At 41.9% G+C, this 17,092-nt stretch overlaps 1 protein-coding gene across 1 annotated transcript in view; it reads left to right on the top strand.

The window, feature by feature from the left end:
• The window catches only part of WDR36 (WD repeat domain 36), a 49,248-nt gene extending 35,325 nt beyond the window's left edge, over window positions 1-13,923 (top strand). The window contains exons 14-23 of the mRNA XM_075836735.1: window positions 478-643; window positions 845-953; window positions 1,030-1,109; window positions 2,279-2,386; window positions 5,047-5,147; window positions 10,039-10,178; window positions 10,440-10,556; window positions 10,764-10,845; window positions 10,947-11,134; window positions 13,163-13,923. Of these exons, the coding sequence (XP_075692850.1) occupies window positions 478-643; window positions 845-953; window positions 1,030-1,109; window positions 2,279-2,386; window positions 5,047-5,147; window positions 10,039-10,178; window positions 10,440-10,556; window positions 10,764-10,845; window positions 10,947-11,134; window positions 13,163-13,312 (1,241 nt within the window). The 3' untranslated portion in view covers window positions 13,313-13,923. The remainder of the gene's footprint in view (window positions 1-477; window positions 644-844; window positions 954-1,029; window positions 1,110-2,278; window positions 2,387-5,046; window positions 5,148-10,038; window positions 10,179-10,439; window positions 10,557-10,763; window positions 10,846-10,946; window positions 11,135-13,162) is intronic.
• The last annotated feature ends 3,169 nt before the right edge of the window (window positions 13,924-17,092 follow it).

Below are 17,092 nucleotides of genomic sequence, written 5' to 3'. Positions count from 1 at the left end.
CTTTATAATAGATTCCACTTCGATAATCTTTGCTCATGTCTGGGTGCGGAGACCCCCATTATCACTGAAATAAAGGGATCAAAAAAGCTCAGCTGAGTGCTCTGCGCCTTCGACTTTGGTCGATGCTCCTCGTCAGGCTGAAGACGGGCTCACGTAGTGTCGGTCTATGAGCCTTAACACAGCCGAAGGTGCAGATCGCTTCTGCACCTTCGTTTAAGCGATGGTGGGGGATCTCCGCACCCAGCCCCGTACTAATCCAAAAATTTTATGTCTCTGACATATCAAAAGTTTTGCGAAAGCTTGGTTACTTTTTGACAAGAACTGAAATGTGATGGCACACATTTATATTGGCAGGCCAGCACCTACAACCTCCTGTGGTCAGATTAGTTATTTAATATAACGAATAGGCACATTTGTCTACATATCTCCGGCTATGAAAAATTTATTTCATGTACTAAATAGCTCTTTTTTTTACAGCTCATGAAGGCTCGATCAGAGGGGTTGTAGTTGATGGCTTAAACCAGATGACCATCACCCTGGGCAGTGACAAGCTCCTCAAGTTTTGGAAGTTTAAGTCTAAACAGTTAATGCACACTTTAGATATTCCAGTTTCTCCTACATCTACCCTGCTCCATAGAGAAAGGTAAGTTATGATGTAACATTTTCTTTCGTTATGGATTGAAATTTGTGTGAATGGCCAGACTTTTGAGTGTAGATGAAGTAAATTCGATCACACCAACGTTTTGTACGGTAAACATACACTGAACGAAGGCTTTATAAAAAAAAATGTATATATGTTTAAGATCTTCAATATCCTCTGTGGAATACACTTTACTTATAACAGCGGTATGTTGGCAGTCTCCCTGGATGACTTCAGCCTTAATGTTTTTGATATTGAAACTTGCAAACTGGTGAGACGGTTCCCAGGACACAACGGAAAGATAAATGATATGGTGAGGACATTCTCATTTACTTTGCAAGAAAGAGAACACTCTTCTGAATGTAATTTTAATTGATGTTTCTTTGAAGACTTACAGCCCCGATGGCCGTTGGCTACTGACTGCATCTATGGACTGCACGGTTAAAGTATGGGACTTCCCATCTGGATGGTAAGATTGTCACAGAACAGAGCCTTGCACTGATTTAGTAACCAGTATTGGTAGCCATCTTTCCCTGCCACTTAATGTCACTGAAGAGTGTTTCATTTTTAAATAAATAACCTGCAGCCATTACGTGCGTGTACATTCGGTTTAAGCCGTAGAGAACTCTCCTGGCATATGCGGTAAACGGATCCATAGACTTCTATGTACCTGACGTATGCCAGACAGACACTTGTTTGGCTAGTATATGTCTTTTTTTTAAATTATTTTTTTTAAATTATAAACCATGGGATACTACGTGTGTACGGCGCTTATGTCTGGAGATTTTCCCAACGTATACATCGATGTGAACAGAGCCTAAGATAAAATGCCTTTTTCCCTATAATTAGATGCAAATTTTTATTTAAAAAAAAAAAAAAGCAAAGTTAAAAAAATAATAATAATGTTATTGTGGAATGAGTTTATGCATGTTAAATAGGCAACAAAATCGTTTTTTTTTGTTTTTTTTCTTCTCTAGGAAACCTGATACACATATTAAACCTACAGTTCAAAATTCCCTGATCTTTTATACTATAGAGAAGAAAAAAAAAAAAATAAAAAAAAAAAAATATATATATATATATATATATATATATATAGTGTGTATGTACCCTACAGTATAGTCGTAACTGTGCGTTTTATCACTTCTACAGAGTTTATTTGCTTTATACCAATGCTGGCATCAATGTATTTCATGATATGACTTTTTTTTTAAATTTGTTAGCCAGTTACATGGGTCCAATAGCGGCAAAGTGAATTTTTTTTGTTAAATATTTGATTTCCTTGGTTGAAGAGAATCTGCTTTTGTATTAGGCTTGCTACTTTTGTAGTTCCTTTTTTACAGTAAGTGCACAGTTTGTTTTTAGCTTGTATCCCATTTATTACGTGCAGCACTGCATATTGCTGGTTATAAAGCGTTTGCGTTACTATTGAGTTAGCCCCCAATATTGTGTCAGTAGTTGATGTACAGTCTTTCTGTCACATTAGAGAACTGAGCTGTATTTGTGAAAAGGAAAATGCATAGGTTGATCAAAAAATATTAATAGGGTAAGTGAAGTTTTCTTTAAATTGTTGTCTCATGCTTTACTTGTTTTTCTATTTTAACTTAGTTGGTTTTTTTTACTCCATGTTTTCTACAGCCTCATAGACTGTTTTCTGCTGGATTCACCTGTTGTGAGTCTCACAATGTCCCCCACAGGAGATTTCCTAACAACTGCCCATGTAGATGACCTCGCTATTTACTTATGGTATGTTATGTTTCACAATGCACTTATTAAAACCAAAATAAGGCCGGTTTTAGACGGCCGTAAAATCATACCTCCCAACGTTTGAATTCGGAAAAGAGGGCCATTTTAAGCCACGCCCTTAACCACGCCCAATAGCACACATAAACACATCAAATCACGGCCAGATCCTTCTGCAAATAACACGCGCACATTGTCACTGCGGCTCTCTAGTCTGTCTGGATATCACAGACATTATGGATCCGGTTATATCGTCTTTATGTTACTTTTCCTATCTTAAGTATAACATTTGCTCATCACGGTGCCAGCTGTTGCAGGACAAACCAAAAGGCTGAGAACATTGAAAGTTAAGAGGGAGACCCTGTGGTGGATGACTTTTCAATTGACAGGTAGCAGAGTTACATGATGGGGATTTTTTTTTTCCAGTTGTGTAGCTCTGCTACCGGTCAATGGAAAAATCATCCACCAGAGCCCCCTGTAGATTGCTCCACACACAGCCCCCCTGTAGATTGCTCCACACACAGCCCCCCTGTAGATTGCTCCACACACAGCCCCCCTGTAGATTGCTCCACACACAGCCCCCCTGTAGATTGCTCCACACACAGCCCCCCTGTAGATTGCTCCACACACAGCCCCCCTGTAGATTGCTCCACACACAGCCCCCCTGTAGATTGCTCCACACACAGCCCCCCTGTAGATTGCTCCACACACAGCCCCCCGGTAGATGGCTCCACACACAGCCCCCCGGTAGATGGCTCCAGACACAGCCCCCCGGTAGATGGCTCCAGACACAGCCCCCCCCCCCCCCCTTCCAGGAGAAGTCACTGACTTCTCCTGGAGAGGAAGCCCCGGCCACAGGGTCGGGGATTCCGCTTCACAAGTGAGTGACGTCGCTGTGTCCATATATGGATAGTGTAGTCAGTCCTCCTGTAGCGGAATCCCCAATCCCCGGCCGGGGATTGGGGTTTCCGACTCCTACAGGGAGCAAAAAAAGACCCTCCTCCTCACATGCACTCTGCTCTGTGAGGAGGAGGAGAGAGAGCGCGAGCGACCGAAGACACGGCCGTCACTCGGGACACATTCCGGTGATGGCCGTGTATTACCCGGCCCCATAAACTTCTATGGGGCCCGGGTAAACGGCTGAAAATAGGGTATGTCCCATTTTTTTGATGGCCAGGTTTCCCGGGCCGTCGAAAAAATTGGTCGTGTGAATAGCCCCATTAGGGGTCTATTGTTCCTACTGCAGCCGTGTGACAGCCGTTTTATGAACGGCCGTAACCCGGCCGGGAAACCCTGTCGTGTGAATAAGGGCTTAGCCGGCCCTACTGCTGCCACTCTCCGCTCTGCTTTGACGTCACTCACCGTCAGAAGAAGGGAGGAGTCTTCCGGCCCGGGAGTGAACCAGTCACCTCTCAGGTGACAGGTCAGGTGCACTCACGGGCCAGCATCGATCCCAGTGAGAACACCGCCGCAAGACTCCTGCCTTCTTCTGATCGCTGCTGCAGTCAGCATCGATCACCTGTTCTGAAGCAGTGCCCAGCGGGACATTTTGCAGACCGCCCGGGACAGCGGTGAGAAACCTGGACTGTCCCGCCGGATCCGGGACGGTTGGGAGGTATGCTTAAAATGACCCCAAGATCTGGAGGCCCCATGGTTCTAAGGAAGACAACCCTTTTACAGGAAATACTGTAAAGTTATTCATGTTATCTGATGGACCAGATTTTAACCCATTTGAACGTCTGTTCGTTTTTTGAAGAATAAAACTGATGTCGAAGGGCACTTTTACACTGGCCCACGGGCAAACGAGCATTCACGGAATTGCTGTGTAAACAGGGCAACGAACAGCTGACTAACGAGCAAACGCTCATTTATTGACTATCGTTTTAAATGCCGAAAATATTATCGTTGTCTGCAGCACATCTCCCTGTGTAGCGAGTAACGAGCGCTCGTCTCTATACTAGCTCCTTGTGAAAGGAGCAGACGGGCGTTGTACCAGCCAAAATAGGCTAGTGTAAAAAGACCTTAAGTATCCCTCCTGCTGACTTAGGGTATGTTCACACACACTAATTACGTCCGTAATTGACGGACGTATTTCGGCCGCAAGTACCGGACCGGACCGAACACAGAGCAGGGAGCCAGGCTCCTAGCATCATAGTTATGTACGATGCTAGGAGTCCCTGCCTCGCTGCAGGACAACTGTCCCGTACTGAAAACATGATTACAGTACGGGACAGTTGTCTGGCAGCGAGGCAGGGACTCCTAGCATCGTACATAAGTATGATGCTAGGAGCCCGGCTCCCTGCACTGTGTTCGGTCCGGTACTTGCGGCCGAAATATGTCCGTCAATTACGGACGTAATTAGTGTGTGTGCACATACCCTTAGTTTTAACCTGCCTCATATTGTGATGCAGTACCATTTTGATGATGATACAACTATCATACTTTTTTTTTTTTTGTCTACTAACAATACGTTCACATTTTTACTAATGGCATGTGCTGTCAGGTGGCATAATGTGCCATCATTCGGCCATTCAAATGTCTGCTTGTAAAAGAGGAAAACCCTTGCTAATTATCTTTGTGTGATGTTATTATTGTCTGACTATAAATGGGCATTATATGCAGGACTCTAATTTAAACATTACATACTTATATTTTGAAAATAGGTCAAACAAATCTTTGTTCTCCTTGGTTTCCTTACGCCCTCTACCATCAAACTATGAGCCAATTGTGGTGATGCTTCCTGGTGCAGCCGATGAGGTTGAAGGTAAGAGGCCGTTATTCATACTAAGGCCCTGTTCACACTGCATTATGGTCTCTGTTTTAACGTATCCAGTCGGAAAAATCTCCCGATGTATACGTTAAATGGAGGCTGTGACAAATATACAGTGGCAACCCATTGGAGATAATGGTATCCGTTTAACGGAGAAGTCATGAACTCTCACGTTAATGAGGTATACGTTAAATGGATACCATCATAATCTATAGATGACAGATGTCACTGTATGACATCCATCACCGCCTTTGTTTAGCGGCTATGTCTAAAAGCTCCAGTGATGACTGTCCATGAACGTCAGACCCAGTCTCCACTCCAGTCAAGAGCTCTGTAGAACCCTGCAACCACCTGCACGGTGGCATGAGTATTCCCCCTTCAAGATCTTCAAAGCAGCAGCAGTCCCCGGTTGCTATTCTGCTCCCTGAGAAGCTACGTCAGTGGGTCTTCTCTGGGGTAGGCCCAGTGACATAACTGCACATATGTCGACAGTTATGTCACTAGAGCTACCCTGAGGTAGCCTCAGTGGTGTAACTGTCCATATGTGTGGCTACCCAAGGGAAGCACCAGTGACACAGCTCCCCCTGGCTGGGGACTCCGGCTGCTTTGAACATCTTGAAATGGGAGTAGTCGGGCCACACTGTGAATGTGGGCTGCGGGCTTTAATCCTACTTTCGCTTGGAAGGGAGGGTGCTGGGATTCAGTCACCCTCTTCAAGAACTTCAAAGCAGCTTGAAGTCCCCAGCACTGAAAAGCTGTGTTACTGGAGCTAACCTAAGAGTGGTCCTAGTGAGGTAACTCTCGATATATGGACAGTTATGTCACTGGGGCTACCTCAGGGAATCTTCAGAGATGAAGCTTCCCCAGGCAGAGATAAGCACCCAGGGACTTCAGATGCTTTGAAGATTTTAAAAGGGGGATAGTTGCTTTGTTAATTCTTGCCTGCACTTGTTTAACCGGTTAAGGACTAGGCTGTTTTACATCTAAATGACCAGAGCAAACTTCACAATTTTGCTATGCGCTTCTTTAGATGACTATAACGCTGCAGGTGAATAAAGTTCATCTTTGAATTTTACACTCTTTTTAAAGGACAGATAGGGCTTTGTTTTAGTGGCATTTGTCAGTATATATCATTTTTATTTTTTTCTCTAAAGTGGGCAAAATTGGAAAGAAATGCAAGAATTTAGCAATTGCGTCAGTTTATGCCAGCATTTTTCACACATAGTATGGACCACGGACAAAATTCATCTCCTTTCAGATTCTTCCACTTCTCCCGTGCATGGGGATACCAAATATGTGGGCCTTATTCACTGTGCGGGCATGTGCCAGGGCTTGGCATAAAAGGAGGCTTTTTGGCCTTTTCGGTCCAGGAATTTTGCACTTGATTTTATAGCAGCATACTGGTTCTGGGGGGTCTAATGCTGCTGAAACATTAGAATCACCCCATAAATTACTTCATTCACACAAGTAGACCCCACAAGGTTTTCTTCAAGGGTTTTATCATATTTTTAGACAGTCCAGTTTTCTTCTGAAAGTTTCTTGAATAAGATGGAACAAAATAAAATTAGCAATTTTTTAGCAAATGCGTCAGTTTATACCAGCATTTTTCACACACAGAATGGACCACGGACAAAATTCATCTCCTTTCACATTCTGCCACTTCTCCTGTGCATGGGGATACCAAATATGTGTGTCTTATTTATCACATAGAGAAGTAGGAGGGCGGACGATAGAAGAAGCTTATTTCACAAATCGCTTTTTTTCAAAGCTGGTTTTACAAAACTCAACAGAGTTTCTATAACACTTCCAAAATATCTGCTCTTGAAGCAGAAATCCCAAAATATTCATCTAGGGGTATAATGGGAATATATTTTTTTGGGTTTTCTAAAATAAGAAATTGCAGGATTATGCAAATGGAGCTCTCCAGCAGATGAACTTTAGAAAACATGCAAACATGACATCCACCCCCCACCCATTCCCTCCCTCACCCTTGGAGTAAAATCAGGGGGAAAATAAAAATGTAATGTAGGGCAAATAAATTTTCAACGAATTAACTAAAATCTAATAATTCAGAACAGTGTGGTATTTTTTAAATGGCTCAATGCACAGGCCTGGTTGCGGGGGACATGATGGGCAGAAATATCGGGAATCTTTGCGGTGCCCGTCTTTTCTGCAGACGCGGCACTTTTTCTGAGGGTTGCTTCTGGTTGGTGTTGGGGGAATCCGACTGATGAAGTGTCCTTCAGTCAGTCGCGTGACATCCTCAGACTGGGGGCATTCTTTGGTGTCCTGAACATCAAATATGAGGCCTTCAATAATTTTCTCCTGAAAATCCAGGTATGTGTCTCTGCCTCTGGTTTTTTTTTGTAGAGCACAAATGAATTGTGGATGGCCACCTGTAACAGATAAATGGCCACTTTTTTGTATGAGGTTTTTGTTTTTCGCTTTACTAAATAGGGCTGTAAAACCTGGTCGCTTAAATCCACCCCCCCCCCCCCATGTACTTGTTATATTCGGACACGCTCACTGGTTTGTGCTTGTCCGATGTTGCCCCCCTTTCCCTCACTGCCACTGTTCCTGCGGTATGAATCGTGCTTAGCACATACACATCTTTGCGATCCCTGAACTTGACCGCCAGCAATTCCTCAGATGCATAAGCACAGGAGTCCCCCTTTACCATGCGCTTCCCCACTAATTGCTGTGGAAAACCAATTCGTTTTTTGCGCATGGTACCACATGCCCCAGTCCTTGCAGCATGCAAATGCCTAAACAGGGGCACACTGGAATAAAAATTATCACAGTACAGGTGGTACGCCTTGTGAAGCAGAGGCTGCATTATCTCCCACACAATCTTACTGCTGGTGGAAAGATCAGGGGGGCATCCAGGAACATTTAATAAATGTGCGGTCCCGCCCTTCATAAATCCTGAAGGCGGTGGTATATCCTGACCCGCTTTCTCACAAATTGTAAAGCTTAACGCCATATCTTGCCCTTTTGGAAGGTAGATATTGGCAAAAGCTACGTCTGCCATGAAAGTTGAGGAGGGATTCGTCCACACTTACATTCTGCTCAGGGGTGTAGAGTTGCAGAAATAAATTATTCAGGGAATTTATCAGTGGTCTAATTTTGAACAACCAATCCCGGTTTGCATCGGTACTTGGGGGGGCCTGTGCGTTGTCGTTGAAGTGGAGGAACCGCATTATTGTCTCAACGAGACCTGGGCATTACTGCAGAATATACTGGGGTTGGCTTGGGCGGGTCTTGTTGACCAGTAAGACCTAATGGAGGGCTTTTTGACAATACCCATATTTAGGGTGAGCCCCAAAAAATGTTTTCATTCCTGCAAATTGGTGGGCGTCCAATCTATGGCATGGGTGGATGAAGGTTTCTGCCTTATATATTGAGTGGCATATAAATTTGTTTCGTGGACAATCTGATTTAGGATGTCGTCCGTTATAAATAAATGGAAGTAATCCATTTGGACAAAATTTGTATTGTCAACGGTTATGCCAGGAGTGGCAGTAAATCTGTGGATTCTAGGCCCAAAATATGGGGCAGGTGCCCATACAAGAGCCTGGACTGGAGGGACCAGGCTGTCCCGTGCTACAGCGCTACTTGGCTCTGCGCTTTCATGTTCTGTAGTTTCAACTACATCAGGGACAACGTCCCCTGAAGATGAACCTGAAGTGACGCTGTCATCGTCACTGCCCAAAACAGGTTCCATCTCTCACGCCATCTCTGATGCGGTCTCCGACTCAGACCACAGCATGGCGTATGCCTCCGGCACTAAACAACTTCCTCGCCATAACGTCACTAACACTAACTAAACCAATTTTTATTTTTTTTATTTTTTATAAAACACACAAACTAACTGCTATATATATATCTACACTACCGCTAACAAAAAAAATAAACCGCTATTGCTATATATATTATATATATGTGGATATATATATAATTATATACTCCCTACCTGCCTATTCTAATAGAATAAAAGAAAGAAAGGTAGATAGAAAAAAAGATAGATGGATAGATAGATTGTATAGATAGATAGAAATCTATCTATACAGAGAATGTTTTAGAGTGTAACTGTATTTTTTGTGTAACTGTAACTGTAATCTTCTGGCAGCAATTCTCCCGAGTCTCTTCTTCTCCTCAAACTGAAACAATGTTTGAGGAGAAGAAAAGAGGCAGGAGATTTGCTGCCAGAAAAGTCAAAATAAAATAAATGTGGTCGCTGTGATAGGTTTTCACAGCGACCACATGTTCAGGGACCATCAGATTGGTCCCTGATACTCTGCCCAGTGCCCAGAGCTGTTGGTAACAGCGTGGGCACAGGGCTGTGTGCACGCGATCGCGTGCACACTGTTTTATACGCAGAAATGCATGTGATCGCTGTGATTGGTTGTCACAGCGATCACATGTTCAGGGGCCAAAAGATTGGCCCCTGACATTCTGCCCATTGCCCATGGTTGTTAGCAACAGCCAGGGCATAGAGCTGTGTGCACGCGATCGCGCGTGCACAGTCTCTGAAGTGCCGCCGTAATTAGTCTATACGGCGGACTTCAGAGACCCTGACCGCTGGCCGTATAAATATGGCCAGCGGTCGGGAACCTGTTAAGAAGGGCAGCCCAGGGGATGGGAGGGGTGGGTGCTAGCATCCTGTCGCCCAGACACTGCTCCCCGACATCCTGTCGAAATTGCAGTACCCTCACTACCTGTGTCCTGGAACGGGAGCTTTCTCGGGGGTAAGCGATTTTATATGTCAAACCTACAGGAAAAACAGTGTGAACATAGCCTTGGTGACATGTGCATCTTGTCTTTCTTTTGGTATTTGATTTATGGTGGAATATTAGTGATCCTTTTATTTTTTCCTTGGATAAAGAGGACATAGTTGAAATAGAAGATGCCAGTGAGGACATGATGGAATATGAGTCACCTGACCAACTGGGAGAACAGTTGGTGACCCTATCGCTCCTGCCTGATTCAAGGTGGAAGAACCTCTTAAACCTTGATGTCATCAAGGTACTGTGTCCTCTGAATGTGGCCAATGTGAAATCTGTAGTACAGGGACCGTTTCCATAACTAAATTTGGAGCTCCTAATAGAAAAGAATCATAGCTTTTTGGGTTAATGTCATTGGCAGAAGTGCAAGTGGATCTAAAAAGCTGCATTTTTTTCTGCTTTCACATGATAAATGGAACTTTACATAAATGCTGAAAGCGGATTGCACCAAGCTGAATAGTAGGCTCATACCGTACAACTGTGAATGCTTTTCTTTTATCAGAGAAGAAACAAACCTAAAGAGCCTCCAAAACTACCAAAGTCTGCACCTTTTTTCATTCCTACCTTGCCTGGACTTGTCCCACGTTTTGGTTCTGAAGCACAGGATGAAGCGCCTCAAGTAAGTTATCTTCTAGGTTTCTTGCTTTTCCATGAAAAATAAAACAATATAGATATCATGATTGCACATGGGTATGTATAGTATATTCCCATTAGGAATGTTAAAAGTAGTCGTCATATAAAAAAATGTTAGAAGTTTTATTACCAGTTTGCCATGTGAAAGTAACTGGTTTTCTTTTGTTTTGTTTTTTTGTAAACTAATTTTTAGTCCAAAATTGTGAATCTTGGAGTTCTTGAACAGAAATCTGCCTTTTGCGTTCAGCTTGCGGAATCCCTTGACCATAACAACTGTAAGTTCAAATCCCTTACTTTCTATTGTCCATTTTTGTGGAAGCCAACTGAACTTACAGAGTTGAGCTGTAAGAAGTTATATGTGTGTTCGTTTTTGCAGATGACATTCCACTAAAAACTATAAAAGAGTTGGGGCCTTCAAGCATTGAAACGGAGATACGGAACCTGGCTCCAGAAGGTGGCGGGTCTATAGAGGTGATGCAAAGTTTCTTAAAGATGATTGAGAAAATGCTGGAAACGAAAATGGATTTTGAGCTAGCCCAGGCATACCTAGCACTGTTTTTAAAGGTAAGTGTTTTGCCTTTTATAGTTGTATGTTTGCACAAATCTCTATTTTGCGTGTTCATTGACAAAATACTCGCTTAGAAATCAAAAATTTACTTAAAAATACACTTGCTATCTTTATTTTGCAAACTTACTTTGTGATTTATTACCTGTTACGTTATATTTGCTGCCTGTTCTATGGCTGCACAGTGGCGCAAGTCTCATATATTAAATACTCAAACAAGGTATACTTCTAATTAACAGTGAAGATACACAGAAGGCTGTCAATCACTCACAGGCGGTGGCAGGCTAATAAAGATAGCTTAGGAATGAGCCAGACTCCGGATTTGCAGCAGGAAAAGTACCATCGTTTTCTGGAGTATTAAAAACTAAATTAATATATATAATTAACACTTTCTGCTGTGACAATTTACACACTTATGACATACACAAAACCCTGAATTCTAAAAAAAAATTAACGTGTATTCTACCCCCATACCTATACATTTTATGAAGGTAGAGACTTTATACATTGTAAAGATTCCACATACCATTTTACACTCATGGACGCCTCCATGCAATTTTGCATCGAAGCATAATTGTAAAAACTGCTTTAAAGGGAATGTGTTACCAGCAAAACATGTTTTTTTTTTTTTTTAGTTAAACAATTAGTGTGTAGGTGATTAAACATTGTTCTAATTTTTTTTTTTTTTTTCACGAGTCAGGAAATATTATAAATTGGATTCTAATTTATAATATTTCCCATTGCTGGTCACTAGATGGAGCCATTCCCAAAATTGCAGCATTGCATGTGGTAAAGCAACCACATTGCTTTATGCTGCAAAATTGGGTAAAAAGCACTCGCTCTAGTGAGCTCTCAGCATCCCCCCCTCCTTTATCCTGGCTAGTGCCGGGAGAAACGAGGGGTTTGAACGGTGTAACCTCCTACACTGTGTGTCGCCATTTTTTGAGCTAACACACAGTGTAGAAGGTTTACATACAGTAGTAAACACACACTGAACACAAACATACATAGAAATCCCTTACCTGCTCCAGTCGCCGCCGCTCCCTCCGGTCCATCCGCTCCGTCTGCTGCCGCTGCTCCATGTGCACAAGTCCGGAAGCCGCGACCGGAAGTAGTAATCTTACTGCCCGGCCGCGACTTCCGGTCCACAGGAAAATGGCGCCGGACGGCGCGCATTTCAAATTGAACTGTGTGGGAGCGGCGCATGCGCCGTTCCCACACAGCGGCGTACATGTTAGTGGATGGAACGGGCCCCGTTCGCAGTCCCTATGGGACTGGAGCTGCCGTATTCCATGTCTGTATGTGTCGTTAATCGACACATACAGAAATGGAAAAAAAAATGGCAGCCCCCATAGGGAAGAAAAAGTGTAAAAATAAGAAAAAGTAACACACAAACACACAAATTAATCCGAACGTTTTTAATAAAGCACTAACATCTTTAACATATTAAAAAAAAAATTGTGGTGACACTGTTCCTTTAAGATAATCGTTGCGACAATGTTCTTCAAACTGCAGAATTTGAATGCAATTCTAGGATATTTTAAGGGCTGCGACTCAGGATCGGAGTGTCCCAAAATGTTTTGCAATCTGTTGCTCAATTTTTATGATACTTTAACAGATTAACGAGCGCATAAAAAGTTACTACTAGTGTATTATAGTATATAATACATGAATCTGGTTATGGTTGCCAATATCTTACATGTTAGAGTAGGCCATTTCATCATTTTTTGGAAACAGAGTTGGCACTTATACGGTGGGTTACACTATTTGATTATCATGCTGGCACAGAAGCCGTACCACAGATTTAAAAAAAAATGAAGGATCATTGAGCTTTTCATCACAAAAAAAATAACGACTTCGGCATTTACATTCTTCAGATGTTTTAGATTAGCTGGGACTTCTGTCTGGGCAAAGTTTAAGTAAGTTAACACAATGCTGACCTTGGTCATTGGTGTCTGATAACTTGTAATCTGCGTAATCGTTCCGGTCCTCATTCACGTACATTTTGTTATTTGCATTGTTTTCAGATTCACCTGCGGTTTATCTCCTCACAAGCAGCGTTATTAGAAGAGATTTCCGTATTATCGGCGCATCTGGAAGAGACCTGGCTTCACATGCAGACTCTGTTTAACCAGAGCTTGTGTGTGTTAAACTACATGAAAAGTGCTTTATTGTAAAATGATCAAATTTCACAGTTTTGAAAATGGGATGTTTTTCTGCCAAAGCAAAAATTTGTGAAACAGGACTTGCTGTGTACAGATGAAACTGTTGCTCATTCTAGAATCAAACAGTAGTCCTTGTGTGTTTGCCAGCAAGAACTCCTAGATCTACGTGCAATGAATCTTACACTTTTCTATAAGAAACTGGGGATGGTATTTACCACTTCAGAATTTCTAGCATGTTGGAGAATCTGTGTGGGATAATGCACGCTCGTATTATTCTGGTTAACCATATTTGTCCAGTCTTGGGGTACATTTAGATGGCCATATTCAAGAATTTTCTCCCTAAGAATGAAAATAGTGTGGTGTCAGTATGTTTTAAGGTAATCCTCAACTAGCATACGTTTGAAATGGCAATTGTTAATTGTTTTTATATTGTATTTTCTTAATAGCCGTGACTGTGGCTAGAACCATATTGTCACATGAATACACAGCACAATGGGTACATAAGGTTGTATTTGTTTTATATCCCTGTCTATTGTGGATACAAGAACACACCAAACCAGTACATTGCTTGCTGGTCAAACAAAGAACATATATATTTAAATAAAAAAAAGTTTTTGACTGTAGTCTGTGTTTTTGTCACTGCTATACATTTTGTGGCTATTCTTTATGAAATTGGTAATATTTCTTCAAACCTTTAGAATACCTATGTAACAACATATGATCTTCACAACTATGATGCTTATATCTGTGCTGACACTCAAACACTCAACATGTGTGTTTTTTGTTTTTTTTTAACCCGTTAGTGACCGCCAATACGCCTTTTAATGGTGGCCACTAACGGGCTTTATTCTGATGCATATGCCTTTTTACGGCGCTGCATCAGGATAAAGTAAACAGAGCAGGGAGCGTCAAATCTCCCTGCTCTCAGCTGCTAGAGGCAGCTGAGGGCTGGGAGCGTCCCTGCTCTGCCGGGTGAGATCGATATTCGTATCGATCTCACCCGTTTAACCCTTCAGATGCGGTGCGCAATAGCGTGCACCGCATCTGAGTGGTTTTGGAGAGAGGGAGCTCCCTCTCTCTCCCACCGACACCCGGCGATTACGATCGCCGAGTGTCAGTGTCTCCAATGGCAGCTGGGGGCCTAATAAAGGCCCCCAGGTCTGCCTGTGGTGAATGCCTGCTAGGTCATGCCAGAGGCATGACCTAGCAGATGCCTGTCCGTTTTAAACGGACAGGCAGTAATACACTGCAATACAAAAGTATTGCAGTGTATTATAATAGCAATCGGAGAATCGCATATTAAAGTCCCCTAATGGGACTAGTAAAAAACAAGTTTAATAAAGTTAATTAAAAAAAATGTTTGAAAAAAAATGAAAAACCCAGCTTTTCCCCTTACAAAATGCTTTACTATTCAAAAAACAAAATAAGGTAAAAAAGTTACACATATTTGGTATCGCTGCGTCCGTAACGACCCCGACTATAAATGTGTTACATTATTTAACCCGCACGGTGAACGCCGTAAAAAATGTAATAAAAAAACTATGGAAAAATTGCTGTTTTCTGTGAATCCTGACTTTAAAAAAAATGTGATAAAAAGTTATCAAAAAGTCGCATCTACTACAAAATGGTACCAATAAAAACTACAAGTCTTCCCGCAAAAAAAAAGCCATCATACAACCGCATTGGCGAAAAAAATAAAAACGTTACGGCTCTTTAAATATGGAGACACAAAAACAAATAATTTTGAAAAAAAATGCATTTTTACTGTGTAAAAGTAGTAAAACATACAAAAACGATACAAATTTAGTATCGTTGCAATCGGAACAACCCGCTGAATAAAGTTATTGTGTTATTTATATCACACGGTAAACGCCGTTGATTTAAGACGTGAAAAAGAGTGGCGAAATTTCAGGGTTTTTTTTCTATTCCCCCCCCCCCCCCCCCCCAAAAGTTAATAAAAGTCAATCAATAAATAATGTCCCCCAAAATGGTGCTATTAAAAAGTACAACTTGTCCCGCAAAAAAACAAGACCTTATACAGCTATGTCGACGCAAAAATAAAAAGGTTATAGCTCTTGGAATGCGACGATGGAAAAACGTAAAAAATGGCTTGGTCATTAAGGTTTAAAATAGGCTGGTCATTAAGGGGTTAAAGTTATACAATATGTAAACTTAAAATGTTGCCATTAAAAATACAACTGGTCCCGCAAAAAAACGGTCGGTGGAAAACTAAAAAAGTAACAGCTCTTGGAATGCAACAATGAAAAACAAAAAAAAATAGCTTGGCCTTTAAAGGGAATGTGTTGCAAATTACAAAAAAATTCAGGCAAGTTACTTATTTTTATTATTTTTTAAAGTTTTTATTGGTGTATTGTTTTTTCCTTCCAGATAGTGGAAAGTATTACAAATTAAATAATAAATTGACATGTTTTCCTATGTTGGCCACCAGAGGGAGCATTTCCAAGAATTACATCAAGGTGAATCAGGCAAAGCAACCTGACACACAGCTGCTGTAAATGTGGGAGGGAGACTCACCCCCCCCCCCCTCCTTTTTTTTTTTTAACTACAAGCCAGGAAAAGGTGTCTTCAAATTGCTAAGCAGTGTTCAGCTCCCATTTTTGAAGAGATTGTATAAGGCAGCTGGCAGAATCTATAGAACACACCAAAAGGCTGAGAATGATGAGTCAAGAGGGAAGACCCTGTGGTGAATGACTTGCCGTGGGAACCTGTCAACTGATGTGTATTTTACGCGATTTTTGCGCAAAAAAAAACGCTTGTTTAAGCTTCCCTTTTACAGCAATAGTAAAGCGTGCTGTTAGAACATACAGCACACTATTTTACACGAGAGTTGTTAAATAGGCGCGTTGTGTAAAAAAGGCGTCGGGTCAAGTCTTTGGTGTGTAATAGGCTCCAAATGTTCCCATAGTCAGTGGGAGTCCTAATGATAAGCCAAAAGACGTGCAGAAAGCGTTCGCATTTCACGCGATAAAGCCTGCATTTTAAAAACGGCGAAGACAGAAGTCTGTTGTAGGTACGGCTTTATTTTTCATATTACTAACTTAATGTTATTTTTTTGCAGTTTCCGCTGGACTGTTTGGACTATGTGGATCTACATGTTTGGTTTTAAATAAAATGGTTACTGAGGGTTGTTGGGGGTAAGTTGTTGTTTTTTTTTTTTATTTCAATAGAATTTTTTTTTTAAGGGTGTATTCACACCGTGCGGTTTCGCCGTTCGGCCGAAAACAGCATTGGAAAAATTGGCGTAAAAAACGCATGCATTTTTCTGCCATGCAGGTGAAAACGTGGCAAAACTAATGTATACACTCTTAAGCCCTGTTCACACAGTATTTTGCAGGCAGAAAAAAAAACCTTCAGGAATTTGGATCTAGAATTTGAACTGCCAGCGCTTTTTTTTTTTTTTTTGGTCCGGTTTTTGCCCGCGACCATTAAAACTAATGCAAGGACCTTGGAAACGAGCGCTGTGGGTTTTTTCTGCCTCCCATTAATTTCAAAAGGGTGTCAGAGGCGGAAACTGTGGCAAGAAAGGACACGCTGCCTTTTTTTATTTTTATTTCCGCGAGCGGCAAAATCCGCTCGGGAAGAGGACGCTTCTGCATCACATTGAAATCAATGTGGGGCCGTTTCGGGGATATTACGGTGCGGATTCAGACATGGTTTCTGTGCCAAAAATCTGTGTGAACAGGGAGTTGTGTGTCTGTTTTTTAATACTTTATTAGCACCTTTGTAATGACAGTTGTCTGTTTGACGACGTCCATTACTAAGGCAATGCTT

The sequence above is a fragment of the Rhinoderma darwinii genome, chromosome 1, assembly GCF_050947455.1.
Source record: "Rhinoderma darwinii isolate aRhiDar2 chromosome 1, aRhiDar2.hap1, whole genome shotgun sequence".
In the NCBI taxonomy this organism is placed as follows: domain Eukaryota; kingdom Metazoa; phylum Chordata; class Amphibia; order Anura; family Rhinodermatidae; genus Rhinoderma; species Rhinoderma darwinii.
The sequence above is the reverse complement of the archived record's forward strand: the minus strand, read 5'-3'. Positions and strand labels throughout refer to the sequence as shown.